This window comes from Helicoverpa armigera, chromosome 16, assembly GCF_030705265.1.
Source record: "Helicoverpa armigera isolate CAAS_96S chromosome 16, ASM3070526v1, whole genome shotgun sequence".
NCBI lineage: Eukaryota > Metazoa > Arthropoda > Insecta > Lepidoptera > Noctuidae > Helicoverpa > Helicoverpa armigera.
This window is the reverse complement of record NC_087135.1, coordinates 8,922,375-8,944,153: the sequence shown is the minus strand read 5'-3', so window position 1 is coordinate 8,944,153 and position 21,779 is coordinate 8,922,375. Positions and strand designations below refer to the sequence as shown.

Here is a 21,779-nt window from a genome sequence, read left to right as displayed (position 1 = left end):
TCCATGGACTATTACTGACTGTCAAAATATGACGTTATGGAAAATATATTTAAAAAAAAATGTCGACGAACCTACTATCCGTATAATTCCAATGGAGAAGTATTTTGAAATATTAAAGGAAGTTCATAAAACTGTTGGACACATAAAAGATAGGCTTTATAATGGCGTCCACGGCCGATTTCGGCCACGGCGGCTGTTGTCATTTTAAGGAGACCAGCCAGCTGCGCAGGACATATTACCTATAGTGCACGAGCATTTGCGTAGACACAGGTGCACTCCCTAACTCCCAGAACCCGACACGGCATGGGCATGGATGGGACGGCAATCCAACACGACCGGAAGGAGATCAGGCGTAGGACCGACATTTACGTGCTCTCCGATGCACAATCACCAACTTCCAGGCTGTGGGCTGTTTCATGAAAGTCTCTAAAACTCACAAAGCGAACCCGAGACCTCGTGCTCAGCAGCTGCGCTTGCGATTGCTAGACCAACTAGGCAGTGAACCTACCTAGATCTAGACCTAGATTCCTAAAATGTTACTAAAGTTCCTTTTTTATTTAAATAATAATGTATATTGGACATAAAGGACAATGAACAAGTTCTTACTCTTAATATTTGCAATTGAAGTTTTGAAAAAAACCTAAGTTTTTTTGCCTCCTGACAATTTTGAGCTGTGAAAAATTTCACAACTACCAGATTTCATTAAATTAAACTCCAATGGGTCTACGCGAGTTTCTCCCAACCCAAAATATTTTGGATTTATATTAAATATTTTATGGATACCCTATTTTACCATAAGGCCAGACGTGGATGACAAAATCGAGAAATGATGACGATTTCACGATCTGGTTAAATTAACATGAACATTTCATGAAACGCGACCATTTCATGAAATGCTCGAGTTTTTCATGAAGTGGTCAATTCTACGATATGGCTACGACATATGCTCTACCTACATGTTCCAGATTGGGACATGCCTTGTGATTAATATTCTAAATGTTGTTATGTAGTATATATATTATTTTGCTTTTATTGTTTAATTGACATTTGGAAAAAATACCTACCTTCGTAGATGCGACTCTTTTATAAAAGAAAATGTCTATAGTGCCACCGCAGTTTTTTTGAGACGATTCCATTGTACTGACTGATAGCTAAAAAGCTAGTAAATATGTATTGTGTTATTTAACGTAGCATAGCTACATCTAAAAGTATAATTTGGGGGGACTCCTACCATTAACCAGGAATTTTCTAAGAAAAGTTTACCTATTCCCGGCATTTGCATGTAAGGTAACCTAACGTAAATATAAAAAGTGTGTTCTTACTCAATAATATTAATAAGTTTCACCTCCCCTCGGGAAACAATAACAACAAAAACAAAATAAAGTCATCTTACAAAAATCGAGGTTTTAACATTGTTAATAGCTTTTATGCTACTGCTCCACCTGCGTCTTAACGCGTTAAATTTTGGCATTACGCAGATGTGGCCAACGTTTTAATGGCAATTTATACTAATGGCATTATTAATAGCATTAAACGTTAAGCGATAACTCGGGTGTCGGTTTTTTGGACACATCAAAGGGTTTTAGTGCGTAGCTTAGAGCGCTAAGTGATGTTGGCTACATTAATGCCATCTCATTGCACGCATGCAAGGACGAGTGTAGATACTTTGTTTAAGTTGTAACTGCATTTTACGAGCACGATAATGGAATGGTCAAATGAGAAAGCTTTAGTTTTTAGAATTATTTTGTTTGTCTGAGTTTAACCTCTTTAATGTGTGTTAACGCGTTACTTCATGAGGGATTAACTCTTTGCGTAAGTGTAGCCAACACGCATCTTTAATGCAATAAGTAACGTGTAGTTGGCCATTGACATTAACGTTAACGCTAATGCAGGTGGAGCAGGAGCATGAGATGTAGTTGAGCTAAAGTAAATAAAAATATATTAATACAGAATAAAAATTAAATTATCAGTCAGATGTCGATTCGTTTTAGTTTTAAGTGTATTTGTTGAAGAATCCATTACTAAAAACGAACTTCTCTTTACTCAATCTTACAGCTATCCAACCCCCCAGAGGTTACAAACAGATTCTCACCGAGGGCGGTCCTGCGGCCTTTGTTAAGGCCGTCAGACAGCATAGGGGCTTGTTGCTCATGGATACCACCTTCAGGGATGCTCATCAGTCCCTGTTAGCCACCAGAGTCAGGACACATGACCTGCTGGCCGTGTCACCCTATGTCGCTCACAACTTCAGTAACCTGTACTCGCTCGAGAATTGGGGTGGAGCTACTTTTGATGTTGCCTTGAGGTGAGTGCTTTACGAGTATGAATACATAAGAAATAAAACGTATTCTAGGATGCTCCAGTTTTTAGATAGTCTGAAGTAAGCATTTCAAGCTATCTCTCGATTCCGTTTCCTTGTCAAAACGTTGTTCCATGGTCAACACGTGCGCGTCAAAGCTTGGAAATAGAACGCCTGCATACGCCACGGCGGCATCGGTCGTAATCGATTTTATCCTCGTCCCTGACTCGGTTCTGATGTGTGGATTATAAGCAATCGCAGCTGACTGCGAATATTCCAAAGTGATTCGCTCTTATAGTTTTCACTTACTTTAAATATTTCCTTCAAACCCAAAAAATAAATCTACAGATTCCTCCACGAGTGTCCATGGGAGCGGCTCCGAGACATGCGGCGTCTGATCCCCAACATCCCCTTCCAGATGTTATTGCGAGGCGCCAACGCCGTCGGCTACACTAACTACCCCGACAACGTCGTCTTCAAGTTCTGTGAGATGGCTGTGAGTATAACAGAAACAATGTTACTGATTTAGTATATTAGATACTAAAAAGAGAAAAGGGGCCTCTGCCACGTCGTCTTATATAATTTTTATTTGGATCTCAGCGAAATCACTGGAACTTTTTCTTTCCAAAAATGCAAATCAGATTTGTATAAGTAAAAAGTCTTGAGTACCATCAAATCTCAATTTATTTAGCCATATCCCTCAAAACTCAATTAAAATCCTCAGGTTAAAAACGGCATGGACATCTTCCGAGTATTCGACTCCCTAAACTATCTTCCAAACTTAATCCTTGGAATGGAAGCCGCGGGCAAAGCCGGTGGTGTGGTCGAAGCTGCCATCTCTTACACAGGCGATGTGTCCGATCCCAACAAGAAGAAATATGACCTCATATACTATCAGAAATTAGCTGATCAGTTGGTGAAAGCTGGAACCCATGTGTTGTGTATTAAGGACATGGCGGGGCTTTTGAAGCCTCAGGCTGCTAAGTAAGTCCCAAAATATTGTATAATTCCTTATTCCTCGATATTTCTGCCAATAAATCTATGTAGAAGTAAACATGATGCAGGCAATTACAATATTTTAGCTTATTTCGATTCATCACTAGGTAATACTTTATTCATGTTCCCTTGTTCAGGTTGCTAATTGGAGCCATTCGCGACAAACACCCGGACATTCCAATTCACGTGCACACACACGACACATCCGGCGCTGGCGTCGCCTCTATGCTGGCATGTGCCGAGGCTGGCGCTGATATCGTGGACGTGGCCGTGGACTCCATGTCTGGCCTGACCAGCCAGCCCAGCATGGGCGCGATAGTCGCGTCCCTGCAGAGAACTAAGCTGGACACGAGTAAGTACAGTTCGTCCCAAACTTGGCGGCTCGGAACATCGCGCGATTCGTTGCACGGAATTCCGTTCAACACAAAATTAAACCTTTGTCTTTTCCTTCTACAGAAATCGCACTTCAAACAGTATCTGAATATTCAGCATACTGGGAGCAAGCGCGTACACTATACGGTCCCTTCGAGGCCACAGCGACCATGAAGTCCGGCAACGCCGACGTGTATCTCAATGAGATTCCCGGAGGACAGTACACCAACCTGCAGTTCCAAGCCTTCTCACTGGGCCTGGGTACCCAGTTTGAAGAAGTTAAGAAGGCTTACAGGTGAGCCATGGCTTAGATTGTAGTACAGCTTCTAAGAAACGCAATCAAACGATAGATTGTAGTACAGCTTCTAAGAAACTGTTGTTTCTGAACAACTTTATACATAAGAAACGCAATCAAACGATTGAATTTATTCACCCATTACCATCGTGTGTCATTCATTTTTGGCCTCAGCCTACTCGCCATATTTTACTATGTTGAAAGTCGGCAATTGAATCGTCCTATATTATTATTATCATTCTATATTTATGTATTTCATCATCCTATATTTATATATTATTGACATCTCTTTCCAGGGAAGCCAACCTTCTTCTTGGCGACATCATCAAAGTAACTCCATCATCAAAGGTAGTGGGAGACCTTGCCCAGTTTATGGTGCAGAACAAGTTAACAGCTGACGATGTCAAGGCCAGGGCTGAGGAGCTGTCCTTCCCCAAGTCTGTTGTGGAATTCCTGCAGGGAGCTATCGGTATACCGTATGGAGGGTTCCCTGAACCACTCAGGTAAGCTACGTGGATAGCAGAATTTTTATGATGGGTAGTATCAATCGGAAATTAACAGTATTTTTTCATCGATAGCGGATTTGTACACCCTCTCATAAGATGTTAAAAAAATCTATCCGAGAATAAAAATATTTCAGAAAGTCGTATTTCCATATTTATTTCCAGCGCAACATCAGTATTTCAATTTGATGTAATGTTTCTAGATCTCAAGTATTGAAAGACATGCCAAGAATTGCAGACAGACCCGGAAAGGAATTAGCACCTTTGGACTTCGAAAAGTTGAGATCAGACCTCATTGAAACTTACCCGGAGGTGAGTATCAATCTAAAATCGAATACATTTTAATCTAACAAATCTTTCGTTATAACAGTATAAAAATAGCCTATTTGCTCAGGAATATATTAGGATCCTATTAATCTTATGAAAGAGTCTAGTCCAACTCAATTCCAACTCTTTACAGTTTACCTTTCTTTCCCCAAATCTTCACATAATTAAACGACATAATTTATTTGCAGTTGTCGGACCTAGACGTGATGTCGGCGGCCATGTACCCTCAGGTAGCGAATGACTTCTTCCGCATCCGTGACAAGTACGGACCTGTCAAGAACCTCGACACCAGGACATTCTTGGTTGGACCTTCTGTGAGTAAATGGCATTAAACTTATTTACTACGTACTTAAATCAAAAAAAGTTGAAGCCCTAACGAACATTATACATTGGTTATTGCTTTAACACACGCCCTAGATACAAATCAACTGATATATATACACGTATTTTAAGATTATGTATATTTCATGTTCACAATGAGGACCCTACAGAATCCATACAAATCAATTATTTTTATTCTCAAAATAATCAAACCATAATCTTAATGCCACAGGTTGGAGAAACGATAGAAGTGAAGATTGAGCGAGGAAAGACATTGGACATCAAGACAGTCGCCGTGTCGGACGAGATGACAGCGGCGGGAGAAAGGGAAGTCTTCTTCGAGCTCAACGGACAGCTTCGATCTGTGTTTATTAGAGATGAAAATGCTAGCAAGGTGAGCAATAAATATATTATTTATTTGATGTAGTAGCGAAAATATGTATAAACATTTGTAAGGCTATTTAATTTATATAAACAAAATCTTTTTACAAGTATATTTTACTCAGTTTATTACATTTGTTTGACCAGGAAATGAAAATCCACCCCAAGGCAGTGAAAGGTGACAAGAACCAGGTTGGAGCACCAATGCCAGGAACAGTACTTAGTAAGTTGTTTTTACGTACATCTAGCTAGGTACATGATGGCTGTATTGTTACAGCTACATCACATCGCATAAATCTAAGCCAAGTATAGTTGATTATCGTATATTCTATCATGACAATAAGAAATTAACGATTTTCTCTCCCCACAGCAATCAAAGTGAAAGACGGTGACAAGGTCGAGAAAGGACAGCCCATAGCCGTTCTCTCAGCCATGAAGATGGAGATGATAGTCCAAGCGCCCAGAGCCGGCACTGTTGCCTCCGTAGCCATCACCAACGGACAGAAGTTAGAGGGAGATGACTTAATCTGTACCATCGCAGACTAAACATAAAGATCAATATCGCATACCAAGTGACAAGACTTATTCGGCACAAAATCATATTGGCAGCAAACAAATATGATTTTATAGTAATATTTTAGCATTTTAACAATTAATTGTAAGTCCTTTTTTGCTATCGTAAATGTATTGTTGAATCATTTTTTTTAATATAATTTGGAATGTATAAAGACAATTTTTTTCCAAGAAAAAAAAATGATCAAGGGTTTACAATTTGTATACAAATGTGATAGTATCACACTATTTAATAGTGTCCATTTACAGTGACTTGTAAGCATCAGAGTACAAAAGTGAATGGAAATTAGTTTATAATAACAGCGTAAAAGAATATTGGAAAATCGAATAGTTGTGTATAGGAGTGAAATATGTAGTATGTAGAACATGGAACGCGTAATCAGGGTGTAATGTTAGGCGCCTCACAGACTGAATTAGACATAAATATAAACTTTTAATAATAGCAGATGCATACATAATATGAAATGGGTTGAATCTCTGAGAGTATTTGACCTTTTAATTTAAGCTACAATTTAGTTTCGCCTCACAATTCAGTCTGTGAGGCATTAGAAGAGGATAGACACGTCACAACACATTATTCCTATAGGTAGGTTATATAAAAATAACCTGTGACCTCTCTATTCGTTAAGTTATTGTTATTTGGTTATCGTGAAACGATTCGAGTTCCGGTGCTAATTGTTATTTCATTTTGTTAAAATCCTTTCATCAATTTGTTTTTTATTTAATAAATTGATTTTTTTTTACTGAAATGACCTTGTTTATTTACCACGATTCCAAGAAAAATAAACCCCAAAAGTGATAAAGCATATACCTACTGCTGCTGATGTAATAAATTCTGTAGTATGTTATCTGGTAAACCCATGAGGATATAACTATGCTATAGAGGTAAAGTGCATGACATAGGTAAAACTCGATGTAGATATATTTACTCCAAGCAGATATGGGTTATAAATAAATGATGGCAACATCCATGGAATAAGGCACAAGCGATAAAATGGACCACCGTATTTCTGCAGAAACTAGGAAAAGAAATCCAAATATCAATTGCTCAGCATGTGGCGTTCCTAGAAAAAAAGCTCTGCTGAATAGGAATACTCAGGTTCAATAAGACTGTCTCACAAATGACAATACCGTTGATTTGGCGGGATATTTTGAATATCCAAACAACAATTTGCCAAAACAAGAATAGAATAGAACAGCCGAATAGGTAATTCAAGAATTTACAAAACCTTTACTAAGTGCATCATACTTTATTAGGTATTAGTATAGATACGTACTCTATCTTTGGATCACTTTTTTGACAACGTGCGATAGGTCAAACGGGGTCAGTAAATTCAAAAATAACAAGTGAAAATTACGTCTATCTCGAATTAAATCCAGAAACTCGGAAAAACTAAATAACTTACCACTAAATAATCACTTTAGAACACAGGACGTCATATTTATAACATTTTCACTTTACAATGTTTTTCGTGTGTCGTCACTTATTAAAATACTTCCTCACTAAAAACAGCACTATTTTATACATTGCAAGGAAAGGAATAAGTAGTATATAATTATGTAATTTAAAAGGAAGGTGTGACCAGTCATAGACAAAATAGCGTGGGTATTTTTTTTTTGTTCGGCGAAACCGCGGGAAAACATCACAAAACGAAAACCTTTTTTTATTTATTGAAATTATATATCAAATGTATTTTGTGAATTATTTAGTACTTTCCGTGGCCTTTACAATAAAAATTACCGTAAATTAAATAACGAATGTAAATTCTAGTTGCAAATGTTTTATGATTGTGCATATTTTATGCATATTTCGGCCTTTTTAGTGTATATAGCATATTTTGCCATTTTAATACTATAAACAAATAGCTAAGTCGGCAAACTACCATCTTAAATTCAGTATAAGGTACCAGTGATTTAATAAAATAAGTACCTAGTACCTACCTACTCTTACTCGGCATTCATAAAATATATGGTACATATGTTATGGACCAAGTGATAAATTGGGCAGTATACATAATGCCCGGTCATTACGATAAATGCCCAATATGAGAGTGCAATTTGATAATAATTATTCAAATAATCAAATTGACCGGGCACTATACATATTGCCCGTGACCTTTTGGGCAAAGTAATACAGATAGTTTTAATTTCAATTGTTTTATTGTTATTGACATTTAACTTAAAATAAACTGAATATAAACCACTTAGATAATCAGCCTCATGATTTGGATTTATTATGAAGGACTTCTGCCTTAAAAATCCACTAGTTTTTGCATTTGAAAGTTAAAGAAAGTCATATTAAAAATAGGGTGCTAATTAAACAGGCTTCTTTTTAATATCATTATTCGCCCCCAAAAATGTATGTTGCCTTCTAAATTACTAAGTCAACCACAATTAATAAAGCGTCGAGCATCTAAATAATACTATCTTAGCCACGAGTTATCTTCCACTCTAAATACAACTCAGCATGATGGTTACCATTTTTTTTGCATCTAAATTTGTAGCATGCATTCTAACAGTAAACTTCTTAAATACTATTTAGTGACATCATAAAAATATTTATTTAGCTTCTATTTTTTTAACTCGTACTGAGTTTTTTGTTTAAAATATAACTCATCCCATATTAATTGACCCAGCATGGAAGTAATCATGCAACATGCAGCAAGCATGGCTTCTGTCACGGCTCCGGCGCTGCGGGGCTCCGGCGGTCCCTTGCGAGCTTATCGTCGCAGATGGTTTTCACGCACACCACCGCAGCTTCGGCTTGCTGGCCGGCTCAGCCGGCCAGCCTCAGCCGCGTCGGCGAGCGTTAAAACTACCTGCGCCTCAGCTCGCAGGCCGCCTCGCCCCTCCGCGCCTACGCGGTTTTGAATTGCACTCTAGGGGTAGGGCAGACAAGACTACGTGGAGTCGGTTTTGCAGCGATTCGTTTTCGTCACTAACTTCAATTTTTAATACAATGTTTTTTAATTTGTCCAATAAATAATTTTGTGGCTAGACTTATAGTTTATAATTAAACAAAAAAATTACAGCATATCTTTGTTTTATAGAACAAAATAAAATAAAGTTTAAGCAATCAGACTCACTATTTGGCATAATTAACATTTTCTCTTAATAAAAGTCAAATGAAAATATAATTAAAATGGTCTCTGATTGGCCAAAGTGTGTCACGCCATGCGTACTTACTTCCCTCCCCGCCCTCGCACCGCGTAAAATATAGCTTGATTATCAAATTGCCCAACTGTCATGTAGCAATATAATAATGCCCGTGCAATGTGATAAATAATGAAGTTAAGATAGTTATTAATCACTTGGCCCGATAAAGCTAGACATTATTCATAATGCTCGGGCATTATTTATAATGCCCGAATTAATCACATGGTCCATAACACATATATATCGATGATATGGTATATGATCTCATTATAGCTAAACATGTTTTTTGCTACAAAATCGAGAAATAAAGCACCCATTTTACCAATTTCTGTTTTATATCTGATATTTATTTTTACCACTACAATTATTTAGTACCTAGGTAGGTACGCACTACAAAAAAATGAATATGAAGCTGTGATAAATTCCTTGAAAAAATTACTGGCGCAAATATTGAGGCTGTATGACAATGACACTCCGTCAAAATCTAATTTGTTTTTTTGTTCCACATTTGAAACCGCAACACGCCAAAGGACTCGAAACGAAATTAAGAAATCGGGAAATCAATAAATTCACAATGTTTTACAAAATTTTCAAAATGACATAATGTAAACCGCCGTGATATTAAATTAATATTGTATTTATTTTTTAGGAGTATAAATTTATATTTAATGTTATTTTTATTTAAAAGTGTAAGTAATGCATATCTTAAAAGCTCTAAGAGCGACTACCTCACAATTTCAAGCATTTAGCTCCGCGAAAGGACGCAATGCTTCTTCGGTAAGTTTTTCATATTAGTATTTTTTTCCCGTCATCCAATATGTCAAACTATGAAATACTTCAACCCAGTAGCATAATGATAGTTAAATGTAGGTAGGTAACTATAACAATATAACCAAACCATAATCAGTCGTAGACTTGCCTGAACATTGGTAAATTCCGCGGATGACAACTCAAAATGGTTTGGTTATCGTTATATCAGGTAAAGAGTATAGGGTGAAACTCACCGTTAGGTTCAAAAAACTGTAATCGCGAATGTCATCTACTTCAATTTCGAAGTAAGGGATTCTCACTGATATATCATCGGTTTAGCCATCCCCATCTGCCTAGCCTTTTCCCAACTATGTTGGGCTTCCAGACTGACAGGTGATTGACATGGAGCAACTGCCTATCTGACCTCTTCAACCCAGTTACCTGGGCAACATGACAACGTTTAAATTAGCCTTGGACGCCATTATTAATTAGGGGTGATGCTTCGAAGAAATTCAAGTGAAAGCAATGCGACACGTAGTTGAGCTTGTTCAAAATCGTATTTAATAAGTAAGATTTCGGTATACTTTTACATGAGGACAATAAGAACCAACCTCATTTTTAAACTTTTTACAGGACTCGAAGAAAATAGAATACAAGCCAATTAGAAGCGTCCTGGTTGCGAACAGAGGAGAAATTGCCATAAGAGTGTTCAGAGCATGCACTGAGCTGGGAATTCGGTCCGTCGCCATTTACAGCGAACAGGACAAACTGCAGATGCACAGGTAGGATGCTCTAGTTCAGCTGAAAAAATATCTTAAAACTGTTTTCATATGGTAGAAGAGTAGGTATACTGATATTAATCTTTATATTAATTTATACTTGATATGAGATATCCTTCTAACTTCTAACCTACATTGGATAACTTCGGAAAAGCCCAGAAACTACAATCATATATTGCCCCTCCTTTTTTTTCAGACAAAAAGCCGATGAATCATATTTAGTCGGTAAGGGTCTACCTCCCGTTGAGGCGTACCTCAACATACCTGATATCATCAGAATAGCCGTGGAAAATGACGTGGATGCCGTGCATCCTGGTTATGGTCTTCTGTCTGAGAGGTAAGGATTGAGGATAAGTTAAATGCTATTTTAATAATCATCACTATCTGTATTTGGTACGCTTTAAGCGAAGACGTAGCATTTACTGCAATAGAATTGCTTAGTCATTAGAGGCATAGGAAGACGTCCTTCGAAGAAAGAACAGAGCTCAATAAAAGTGGCTGATGACTTCACACTCACAGATGACCTCGGAAATGCTTTTCTAAATAAAGCTTTTTTAAAATATAGATCGGACTTCGCTCAAGCAGTCGTGAACGCTGGTATCCGCTTTATCGGTCCATCACCATCCGTGGTGCAGCAGATGGGAGACAAAGTGGCCGCTAGGAAAGCGGCCATCGATGCTAGTAAGTTCTTCCAATACTATACCAACTTACTACACTTACCTATCGACACTTTCCATATTGATTTGCTTTAAACAAATGATTTCGTAGTCACGGTTTTAACGAAATGGTTCAGTTTACAAGAAAATGATTTCGTTTTGATAACTGAAAAGATTCCTACGTGGCAATTATGGTTTTTCATAAAATTTGCAAGTAAAAAGTATGTTTTTATAGAAGTAAATAGACGCTGAAAAATTGGGTTTACTGAATAGATTGTAGTAGATATGTAGGTACTTAATATAAGAATAGGTTCACTGCAAGCATATGAAACACCCTTCCTTTTCAGAGGTGCCAATTATCCCGGGAACTGATGGTCCTATAACGACGAAGGAGGAGGCACAAGCCTTCTGCGAAAAACATAGTCTTCCAGTTATATTCAAGGTATATTAAAAGCTTTCATATGTCAAACATTTTCGGTATGGCCATATAATTTTATAGTTATAGGTAAGAGTTTTTTTGGTAAGTTTGGCAAGAACAATAGGTAATATATTTTAAATACGTGTCCCATTCCAGGCCGCATTCGGTGGAGGTGGCCGAGGTATGAGAGTAGTGAAAGAAATGAGTGAGGTAAAGTCCGCCTTCGAGCGAGCCTCCTCTGAAGCTCTGGGAGCTTTCGGCAATGGTTCCATGTTCATCGAGAAGTTTATTGAGAGACCTCGTCACGTTGAAGTGCAGCTGTTGGGTGAGATTTTTGCCTGTTTTTGAATAAGAAGCCCAAGCAGTAAAACTTTAAGTAGATTGAGCGATTCTGATGATATTTGAATGGCTCGTTAAATTGAAACTCCGTAACGAACAGCAAATTCTAATACATTTCTTCTTTTCAGGTGACAAGGCCGGCAACGTAGTTCACCTTTTCGAACGTGATTGCTCCGTACAGAGAAGACATCAAAAAGTAGTAGAAATTGCTCCTGCGCCCGGTTTGGACCCCGCAGTGAGTCTAGTGGCCGGCTTTGCTTATTATAAATCGTCACGTTCAATTACCAAGATAGTTAAAAAAAACTGACGTTTTTGTTTACAAAATAAGTAGAAAATTAAAACACCAACTCCTCAAGTCGTACAATTTGCAGGTCCGTAAAAAAATGACAGACTACGCCGTGCACTTGGCTCAGTCTGTCGGCTACGAGAACGCGGGTACCGTGGAGTTCTTACTCGATGATAAAGGCCACTTCTACTTCATCGAAGTCAACGCTAGGTAAGCGGATTTGGGAAGTTATGTTTTAAAGGTACCGCAGTATCATACGCAGCATCTATAAATTCCAATAAAAAATAACAGGGCAGTGAGATTATTTCGGAGACCCATAGAGATAGACTGCTGTGTCCAATACACTGCTGCTGTGTATAAAAGTTCTGAAAGTTAAGTCAAGAGAAGGACTTCTTTTACAGAAAGAGGACCCCTTTTGGTCAAAACATTGCGTCACAGATTTTCGGCTGCTTGGCTACTTACCCCTTTCCAAATTAAAATTGAAGCAAAAAGCCCAGCTAAAAAGCAAATGAGAGCAGCCCGAATAAGGTGACAAAAAATTTCTCCCCAGGTTACAAGTTGAACACACAATATCAGAAGAGGTAACTGGCATAGATTTAGTACAATCACAAATCCGAGTGGCAGAAGGTATGACATTACCTGAAATGGGACTGACGCAAGACAAGATCAAAGCTCAAGGGTTTGCGATACAGTGCCGAGTTACCACTGAGGATCCTACTAATAACTTCCAGCCTAGCACAGGACGAATTGAAGTTTTCAGGTATCTGTCTACAAACTATACATGACATGAGCCACGTGCTCAGCTTCCGATTACATTATATTTTTTACATTGAGGGATCTCTTTTTTTTTGTTCTCTAAGTTGCCAAGTCGTGGTGACCTAACGGGTATAAAACCAACCTCAAACAGTTACTTTGTGGTCTGGCTTAAATTGCACTTTACTCTCAGGTCTGGTGAGGGTATGGGCATCCGTCTGGACTCTGCGTCCGCGTTCGCCGGTGCTGTCATCTCTCCATACTACGACTCACTTCTTGTTAAGGCAAGTTCATACCATTGAATGTTTGCTTGCCGGTTATTTTTAGTGGAGTAGGTACCCCATATAAAGGTAACGTTTTTGATTTTTTCGATAATTGTGGCAAATAAAACTTTTCAGCGAATGAAGTTACTTACACCATATTTTGTTCTCGCTGCTGGTGTATTTTTTCGTCTCTACTCACTCAGGGTTCTATACAAGAATCAAACAGGGTCCTTCACTTACTCGGGCTTCAAAGTCTGTACTCGTAGCAAACAACAACTTTTATTTGGTCAATTGTAATACGAGTAGGTACCTAACTATTTTCCACACGTAGGTAATCTCCCACGCTCACGACCTGCAATCATCGGCGGCTAAAATGAACCGAGCCCTGCGTGAGTTCCGTATCCGAGGCGTTAAGACCAACATTCCGTTCTTGCTCAACGTGCTGGAAAACCAGAAGTTCCTCAAAGGTCAGCGATTTTAGTTTCTAAAATCTGTTCAACGAATTAAACAAAATAAGTATATAAAAAACTTATTATTTATACATAATTCGATGTCAATCCGCAAGGTATTTACACAGCATCGTCACCATAAATGCTTTCCGCAGGCGCCCTGGACACGTACTTCATCGACGAGAATCCCCAACTATTCACGTTTAAAGTATCGCAAAACAGAGCTCAGAAAATCCTCAACTACCTTGGACAAGTACTTGTGAACGGCCCCTCTACTCCTCTGGCCACTAAGATACCGCCCGCTGTCGTCACGCCGTACATTCCACCCGTACCGCTGGGTAAGTTGCGCATTAAATATAAGAGAATCGCGTAGGGGAACCAATCCGACGTGGTCCATTTTAGGTACCTACCCTTGAATGAACTAAAGGCAAAATGATAGTGAGTCATAGGTGAAGGGCGTGAGATAAAGGCTGCGTTCAAACTGAACTTTCAGCCGCCGAATGTTAGCGTCTTTGCATAGCGTAATAAATAACGTATCTTCGGTTAGATTTGAACTATGTTTATAGTAAGTTCGCATTTTTTTAAGTCTTTAATATTTTCAGACCTAAAAATGGTTATGAAGAAACAAGAAGGGAAGAAGAAAAAAGGTGAGGTTACTTTTTGTTGTTAAATTAGATTGAAACCCCCTTTGACACATTTTGATGGTGTACCTTCATTCACAACATATTTCCTATAGTTTTGTTTAGTTTTCGAAGAGATCACCACAAGGAAAGGTGACAGACGCTTTAAGGTCTACACGGTCCCATGCAAAGCCTCTGATAAAGCATCCGACTTTTTTGTACAGAGCGTCTAGGTCCAACTGAGTCCAATTGAGAATACCAAAGGAGTATCTACATCAAGACCGGCCTAACCTAGCCTTCAAAGGCCTACCTTGTTACTGCCCGAAAGACAACTAAAAACTTTTTTCACGCTGCTAAAGACGCGGTTCTTCAACGACTGCATCATATGTTAGTCTTGTTGATACCCAACGCTTCTGACGTACCCAAGTACTTAGTTTATGGAGTCAGTGAGTTGGGTTCTAAATGACTCCATAATCTCGCCATATTCTACATGCATCCTTCATTATTTCCGCCAGTTGCAGGTTGCCCGCAACAGGGCAGCTACACTTCATTCTATCATCAACACTGGTACTCAGCTGCATCCGGTTACACTGGAAGCCGACCCCAACATAGTTCTCATAGTTCATAGGGAAAAGGCTCGGGAGATGATTATGATACTGAGACAAAGCTAACTATGGCTATACTGAGAAATCAGATTAATCGGGATAGCCATGCTTTGTCTCATTAATGAGTAAAAGTCGATATTACTCTGATTAAACTTACATGTTTCTGCTAAGTGAAAATAATGTTTACCCACCCTCGGCATTTGTATTCAAGATAACCTTATGTTAATGTCAATAAAAGAGTGTACTCAATAATTAATTTATAATATTTGTAGGTGCAAAGGATGAGCCAGCTTACAGAAATCCAGGTTTGATACCATTTTACCTACTTGGCCTTAATAAATTAGATAGCTGAACTAGCAATTACTAGCTTTTTAGATGTAGTTCGTAGCTAAAGTTACTGAAAAAAAGATTACGGAATACAATTTAAATAATTGCGTGTCTTTCAATTTGTTTTGACTAGCCGTTTTCTCGTGGTTTAACTCGCGTGGGAACTTCTGCCAGTAGTGGGATAAAATATAGCCTATGTTACTTGGGAAGAGTGTAGCTTTCCAACAGTGTAGCTCTCCATTACCAAAAAACTAACTTCGCTTTCCCTTATCAGCCCTGGCACCCCCCAAGGGTTACAAACAGATTCTCAACGAGGGCGGTCCTGCGGCCTACGCTAAAGCCGTCAGGGCACACAAGGGCTTGTTGCTCATGGACACCACCTTCAGGGATGCTCATCAGTCCCTGTTAGCCACCAGAGTCAGGACACATGACCTGCTGGCCGTGTCACCCTATGTCGCTCACAACTTCAGTAACCTGTACTCGCTCGAGAACTGGGGTGGAGCTACTTTTGATGTTGCCTTGAGGTGAGTGCTATATTAATTCTATTTAGTACAAGTTTTTAACGGTTATATCTTCTTTCCACATTAACCTTAACCAAAACATTTACACATTGGTCCAGGTTCCTCCACGAGTGTCCATGGGAGCGGCTCCGAGACATGCGGCGTCTGATCCCCAACATCCCCTTCCAGATGTTATTGCGAGGCGCCAACGCCGTCGGCTACACTAACTACCCCGACAACGTCGTCTTCAAGTTCTGTGAGATGTCTGTGAGTGAAATTAGACACAAACATAACAAAAAAAAACCGCCAAGAGCGTTTCGGGCTACCCTCTATTTAACTAGGTACCTTTAACAAGTTTAACACATTTGCATCATCGTACCAGATGATGAACTCTTGGCCTTTAACGTTTTATTCATTCATGGCAATCGTAATTGTCAATAGGCGTTGTACATAACAAAGTTACTTAAGTAATATTAGAATTGGTACCTACGAGTGGAGTCGCTCTGGATACTATGCAAAGTCCAGGACCAAATTCCATGAAAACTATAATCCTCAGGTCAAAACTGGCATGGACGTCTTCCGAGTATTCGACTCCCTAAACTACCTTCCAAACTTAATCCTTGGTATGGATGCCGCGGGCAAAGCCGGTGGTGTGGTCGAAGCTGCCATCTCTTACACTGGCGATGTGTCAGATCCTTCCAGGAAGAAATATGACCTCAAGTACTATCAGAAATTAGCTGATGAGTTGGTGAAAGCTGGAACCCATGTGTTGTGTATTAAGGATATGGCGGGGCTTTTGAAGCCACAGGCTGCTAAGTAAGTGCGAAATCTTATAGTCTCTCGTTTTTTGTCAATGAATTATTCCATTCTTCATATCATTACAGGTGTTTTACTTAGACGCTACACATCAGCCCCAATCAATTTTTGGATACTTTATATTCATCACTCACTTAGTCACACAGTATTCACCATGCCTTCCTCAGGTTGCTTATTGGAGCTATTCGCGACAAGCACCCGGACGTTCCTATTCACGTGCACACACACGACACGTCCGGTGCTGGCGTTGCGGCCATGCTTGCATGTGCCCAGGCCGGAGCTGACGTTGTGGACGTGGCCGTGGACTCCATGTCTGGCCTGACCAGCCAGCCCAGCATGGGCGCGGTAGTCGCGTCCCTGCAGGGAACTGTACTGGATACTAGTAAGTATAGTTCCTGATAAAATTAATGGTGACATCCATTAGGTATCAGCAGTCGCCGTGGGTGGCGAATTTGTTTGGTACCAGTTTTAACCTTAATAGGAAGTGTAGTGTTTCCCAAACTGTCCTGCCTACACATATAGCAAGCTTGCTATTACATGAGCATCAGTCTCTTCACTGCAGGGGACCAAGCTAGATACCATTGATTTCCGTGCTATGTTGTATATTTTAAGGAGTTCTGCTCGAAGACTTTAACCATTTTTGTATGGAGTTTTGAAATTAAATTTTCCTTTTCTCATTCCTGGAATACAAAACCAGACCATTATTTTCTTCCACAGAGATCCCACTGTCCATAGTATCGGAATACTCAGCTTACTGGGAGCAAGCGCGTACACTGTACGGTCCCTTCGAGGCCACAGCGACCATGAAGTCTGGCAACGCCGACGTATTCCTCCACGAGATTCCCGGAGGACAGTATACCAACCTGCAGTTCCAGGCCTTCTCATTGGGCCTGGGAAACCAGTTCGAAGACGTTAAGAAGGCTTACAGGTAAGATACGGGTTAAATTAGCAACAACCAAGACTTGAAACTTTGGTGTTTCTGATCAACTTTTAACATAAATAACGGAAATTATTGAATTTATCCAATAATTTCCAAGTTGAAGCGAGTGCACGCCAAAACAACAAGTTATTAATAAAGTGAAATATCTACACCACCCTAAGGATTACAATTTTTATTCCATAGGCCACGTAATAAAAAAGGTATTTTTCCCTCTTAGAGAATATCTCTAAGAACAGGATGCCTTTTGGCAGAGGCCGCCTCTAACATTTTCCATTGCGTTTGCGTTATAACATCTTGCCCTCTCTTCAGTTATCTTACTTGATTCTTTTTTCCATGGGATACCAATGTGCCACAATTTTCCTCCACTTTTCTTGAGTATTCCTTAACATATGGCCTGTATGTTCATCTCCATTTTAGTTGGTTTTTGGTTGGTTTCTATCTTCGTAAATATATGCCTAATTCTTGTCATGGTTCTTATGAAGGTGTTTCGTATCCTGTCTTATTTTCTTATGCACAAAATTCTTCTCTCCATGGCTCTTTGACAGCAATGCTTATCTCGGTGGTATTTTTAGAGAGACCTTGTTTCACAGCAATAATGTGTACAATGTAGATGATGCAAGGTAGGATGCGAATGTTGTAGGTAGACTTTCCGTTTTGAACCGATGCGATTCGAGTTGGCCTTCATTATTTCTTTTAGCGACCAGTATTTTTCCAACCTTTTGCTATTCGCCTTTTGTTGTTTTACTATTGCCTACTCCAGGTACATGTACTCTTCTATGTATTCGAGAGGTTTTTGGCTATGACAATTTATTGTATTTTTTTGACGTGACAACGTCTTATAAATCGATGGAGCCGGCTGCACGCACGAAAAAACATGACTCATGCGGCGTTACCTCGCTCTGAGGCGTTCCGTTTAAGGCTTGAAGTGCAAGCGAGAGCACGCAGCGAGCGACAAAGAGGCACAATCGGCAGCTACTCACGTTGTCACGTTCAACTATCGTCAGTAAAACGACTTTACAGACAATGGTTTTTTTTTAATAATTTTGTAACACGTTGTGTATTTTAATAGCTTAGGTGGTTTGCTTTTAAATAAAATTACCAACCTATTAAAACGCTTGACATCTCTTGACAGGGAAGCTAACCACCTTCTAGGTGACATCATCAAGGTAACTCCATCATCCAAGGTAGTGGGAGACCTTGCCCAGTTTATGGTGCAGAACAAGTTAACAGCTAAAGATGTCAAGGCCAGGGCTGAGGAGCTGTCCTTCCCCGGGTCTGTTGTAGAATTCCTGCAGGGAGCTATCGGTATACCGCATGGAGGGTTCCCGGAGCCACTTAGGTAAGCTTCGCGCAGTAAGCAGAAGTAAATATACCGCTTTTTTTCTCTGAAAGTTATCTTAGTGGTGGCAAGGTTTGAACATGTGCTCATAAAATCCGTAAAAAATTAACTGATATAAACACGTTTTCGTACTAATCCACATTACATTGTAAGACACAATCACAGGTCCGTTCTTTTCATGCTGGAACTTCCTTTGCTGATTTTTTATATTATACGAGCGCAACTACGGAATTCTATTTTTAAGTTATATTTCTAGATCGAAAGTTGTGAAGGACAAGCCAAAAATCACAGACAGGCCCGGAAAGAATTTAAAACCTTTGGACTTCAGTAAATTGAAAAAAGACCTTAAGGAATCTTTCCCAGAGGTGAGCATGAACCTGGAATACGTTACATCAACTACTATTAAAATATATTTATATATCCGAATTATTCGTAGCATTTAAAACTAGCAACCTAACCAAATGTCCCGAGGATTTGATTACCATGTTACACATAAAGAGAATAAAAATACTCTGTTTTCCCGGGTATTACTCTTAACCATTATGCCAGCGGTTACCTCAACGTACAACTCAAAACATGTGTAGCAAATAAATAAAAAAAAAAGTACAAATATTCAGGTGAACGACCATGACGTGATGTCGGTGGCCATGTATCCGAAAGTGGCGAAGGACTTCTTCCGTATGCGCGAGAAGTACAGACCCGCTAAGCATCTCGACACCAGGAATTTCTTTATTGGACCTACTGTGAGTTTATGAAACCATTGTTTTATCTATTTCAGTACGTTAACTTAATCAATTTAAATTTATATAGCCAGAAGAGAGTGACATGGATGACGGATGTCATGTGACTGCCATCTCCTTGGCCTTAGCATCACCACATAAAAACTCTTTGAACATGATAATTCTGAACAATTACGATTTCATACACATACCTACGGGTCTTTTCCAATAATCCTCAAAACTTAAAACAATTCTTCAGGTCGGAGATACGATAGACGTGAAGATAGCGCGCGGAAAGATACTGCACATCAAGACAGTCGCCGTGTCGGACGAGATGACAGCGGCGGGAGAAAGGGAAGTCTTCTTCGAGCTCAACGGACAGCTTCGATCTGTGTTCATTAAGGATGAAACTTCTAGCAAGGTGAGGAAAATGTATTTTTTACTTCAATAGCTCAAACATGTAGGTTTTTTGCTGCTTCAAAACGTGGGAAAATCGATTTTTGCTCATAGTGGGCCTGAGCCACCCTGGTCGATCTCATCGCCATATTGATTTATCAGCCTCACACCTCTTAACTCTTAACCTCGACTCGGTCAGAATTCTCTAGAATCATCTTCGCTTGTTCGAGATTTAAAATCGGTATTATGTACATATATATAAGTATAGATTCGATGACATTAGATTCCTTTTGCTAAATTACTATATTTATTTCACCAGTCAATGAAAATCCACCCCAAGGCCGTTAAAGGTGAAAAGAACCAGGTTGGAGCGCCAATGCCGGGACAAGTAATCAGTAAGTGTTTTATTTATTTTTATTATGTATTCAATGGCATTCATAGAAAATGCAATGACATGATAAAAAACAAACTTTGTTTTCCCCACAGCAATCAAAGTAAAAGAAGGCGACAAGGTCGTGAAAGGACAACCCATAGCTGTTCTCTCAGCCATGAAGATGGAGATGATAGTCCAGGCGCCTAAAGCTGGCACGATTGCCACCCTCAATATCACCACGGGAATGAAACTAGAGGGAGGTGATCTCATCTGTACCCTGAAAGACTAAATTCAGCACATGGCAAGAATAATTCGGCACAAAATCATATTGCCAGAAAACAAATATGATTTTATAGTACCTAATATTTGAGCATTTTAACAAAAAAATTCAAGTTCTTTTTTGTTATCATGAATGTGTCGTAACTTTTTTATATCACTTATAAAGGATTTTTTCTTTAAGAAATTATCAAGTATTTACAAGTTGTATGCAAATGTGATAGTATCCTACTATTTAAGTGTCAATTTACAGTGACTTGTAAGCAAAATTAGTAATAACTATATAAATTATTATTAAATACCAGCATAAAATATATTGAAAAATCTAATAGTTGTGTTTAGTAGTGAAATATACCTATAGTATGTAGAACACGGTGCATGTAACCAGGGTGTAATGTTAGGTGCCTCACAGGCTGAATTACACATAAATAAATAATAATAATTTTCATAATATCTGATACCATGACATAAGGTTGAATCTCCGAGTATTTGACCTTTTAATTTAAGCTAAAATGTGGTTTCCATCGCCTCACAATTCTGTCTGTGAGGCATTGGAAAAGTATGGACCCGTCACAACACTATTTCTGTGATCTCATATTTATCTATTTATTAAATTATTGTTATTATTTGGTTATCGTGAACGGATTCGAGTTCGGGGCCTTGATTGTTATTTTATTATACGTTAAATTCCTGTCATCAAATTGTTTATTTAATAAAAGTATTTTTATTTAATGCAATTACCTTAATTATTTACCAAGATCTTACGAAAAATACACACAAAGTTTAGTTCAAAAGTATATTTTCAGTATTAATTCGATAATACAATATTTCCATCCCAATCGTAACATTGATTCATATACATAACTACAAATACTCTATACAATGTTAGTGTAAACCGATGCGTCTAGTCCCACTAGTTCCACTGAACAGTGTTACGGTAGAACTAATGGGA

At 38.9% G+C, this 21,779-nt stretch overlaps 2 protein-coding genes across 3 annotated transcripts in view; both read left to right on the top strand.

Moving 5' to 3' along the window:
- The window catches only part of LOC110372103 (pyruvate carboxylase, mitochondrial), a 36,925-nt gene extending 30,109 nt beyond the window's left edge, over positions 1-6,816 (top strand). For both annotated transcript variants that reach the window (XM_049844310.2, XM_049844309.2), the window contains 11 exons: positions 2,056-2,305; positions 2,648-2,795; positions 3,024-3,283; positions 3,433-3,647; positions 3,752-3,962; positions 4,259-4,465; positions 4,669-4,777; positions 4,981-5,106; positions 5,346-5,507; positions 5,642-5,717; positions 5,865-6,816. In XM_049844310.2, coding sequence (XP_049700267.1) covers positions 2,056-2,305; positions 2,648-2,795; positions 3,024-3,283; positions 3,433-3,647; positions 3,752-3,962; positions 4,259-4,465; positions 4,669-4,777; positions 4,981-5,106; positions 5,346-5,507; positions 5,642-5,717; positions 5,865-6,040 — 1,940 coding nt within the window. In that variant the 3' untranslated portion in view covers positions 6,041-6,816. The remainder of the gene's footprint in view (positions 1-2,055; positions 2,306-2,647; positions 2,796-3,023; positions 3,284-3,432; positions 3,648-3,751; positions 3,963-4,258; positions 4,466-4,668; positions 4,778-4,980; positions 5,107-5,345; positions 5,508-5,641; positions 5,718-5,864) is intronic.
- A 2,922-nt stretch (positions 6,817-9,738) lies between these two features.
- Positions 9,739-20,890, top strand: LOC110372115 (pyruvate carboxylase, mitochondrial-like). Its single transcript, XM_021328658.3, has 25 exons — positions 9,739-10,000; positions 10,607-10,755; positions 10,949-11,089; positions 11,318-11,433; positions 11,756-11,850; positions 11,983-12,151; positions 12,294-12,400; positions 12,537-12,661; positions 13,002-13,211; positions 13,398-13,488; positions 13,799-13,934; positions 14,072-14,254; positions 14,519-14,563; positions 15,414-15,446; positions 15,743-15,992; positions 16,088-16,235; positions 16,525-16,784; positions 16,952-17,166; positions 17,502-17,712; positions 18,857-19,063; positions 19,320-19,428; positions 19,681-19,806; positions 20,042-20,203; positions 20,498-20,573; positions 20,665-20,890. The coding sequence occupies exons 1-25, from the start codon at positions 9,920-9,922 to the stop codon at positions 20,838-20,840; spliced, it is 3,621 nt and encodes a 1,206-aa protein (XP_021184333.3). The 5' UTR covers positions 9,739-9,919; the 3' UTR covers positions 20,841-20,890.
- The last annotated feature ends 889 nt before the right edge of the window (positions 20,891-21,779 follow it).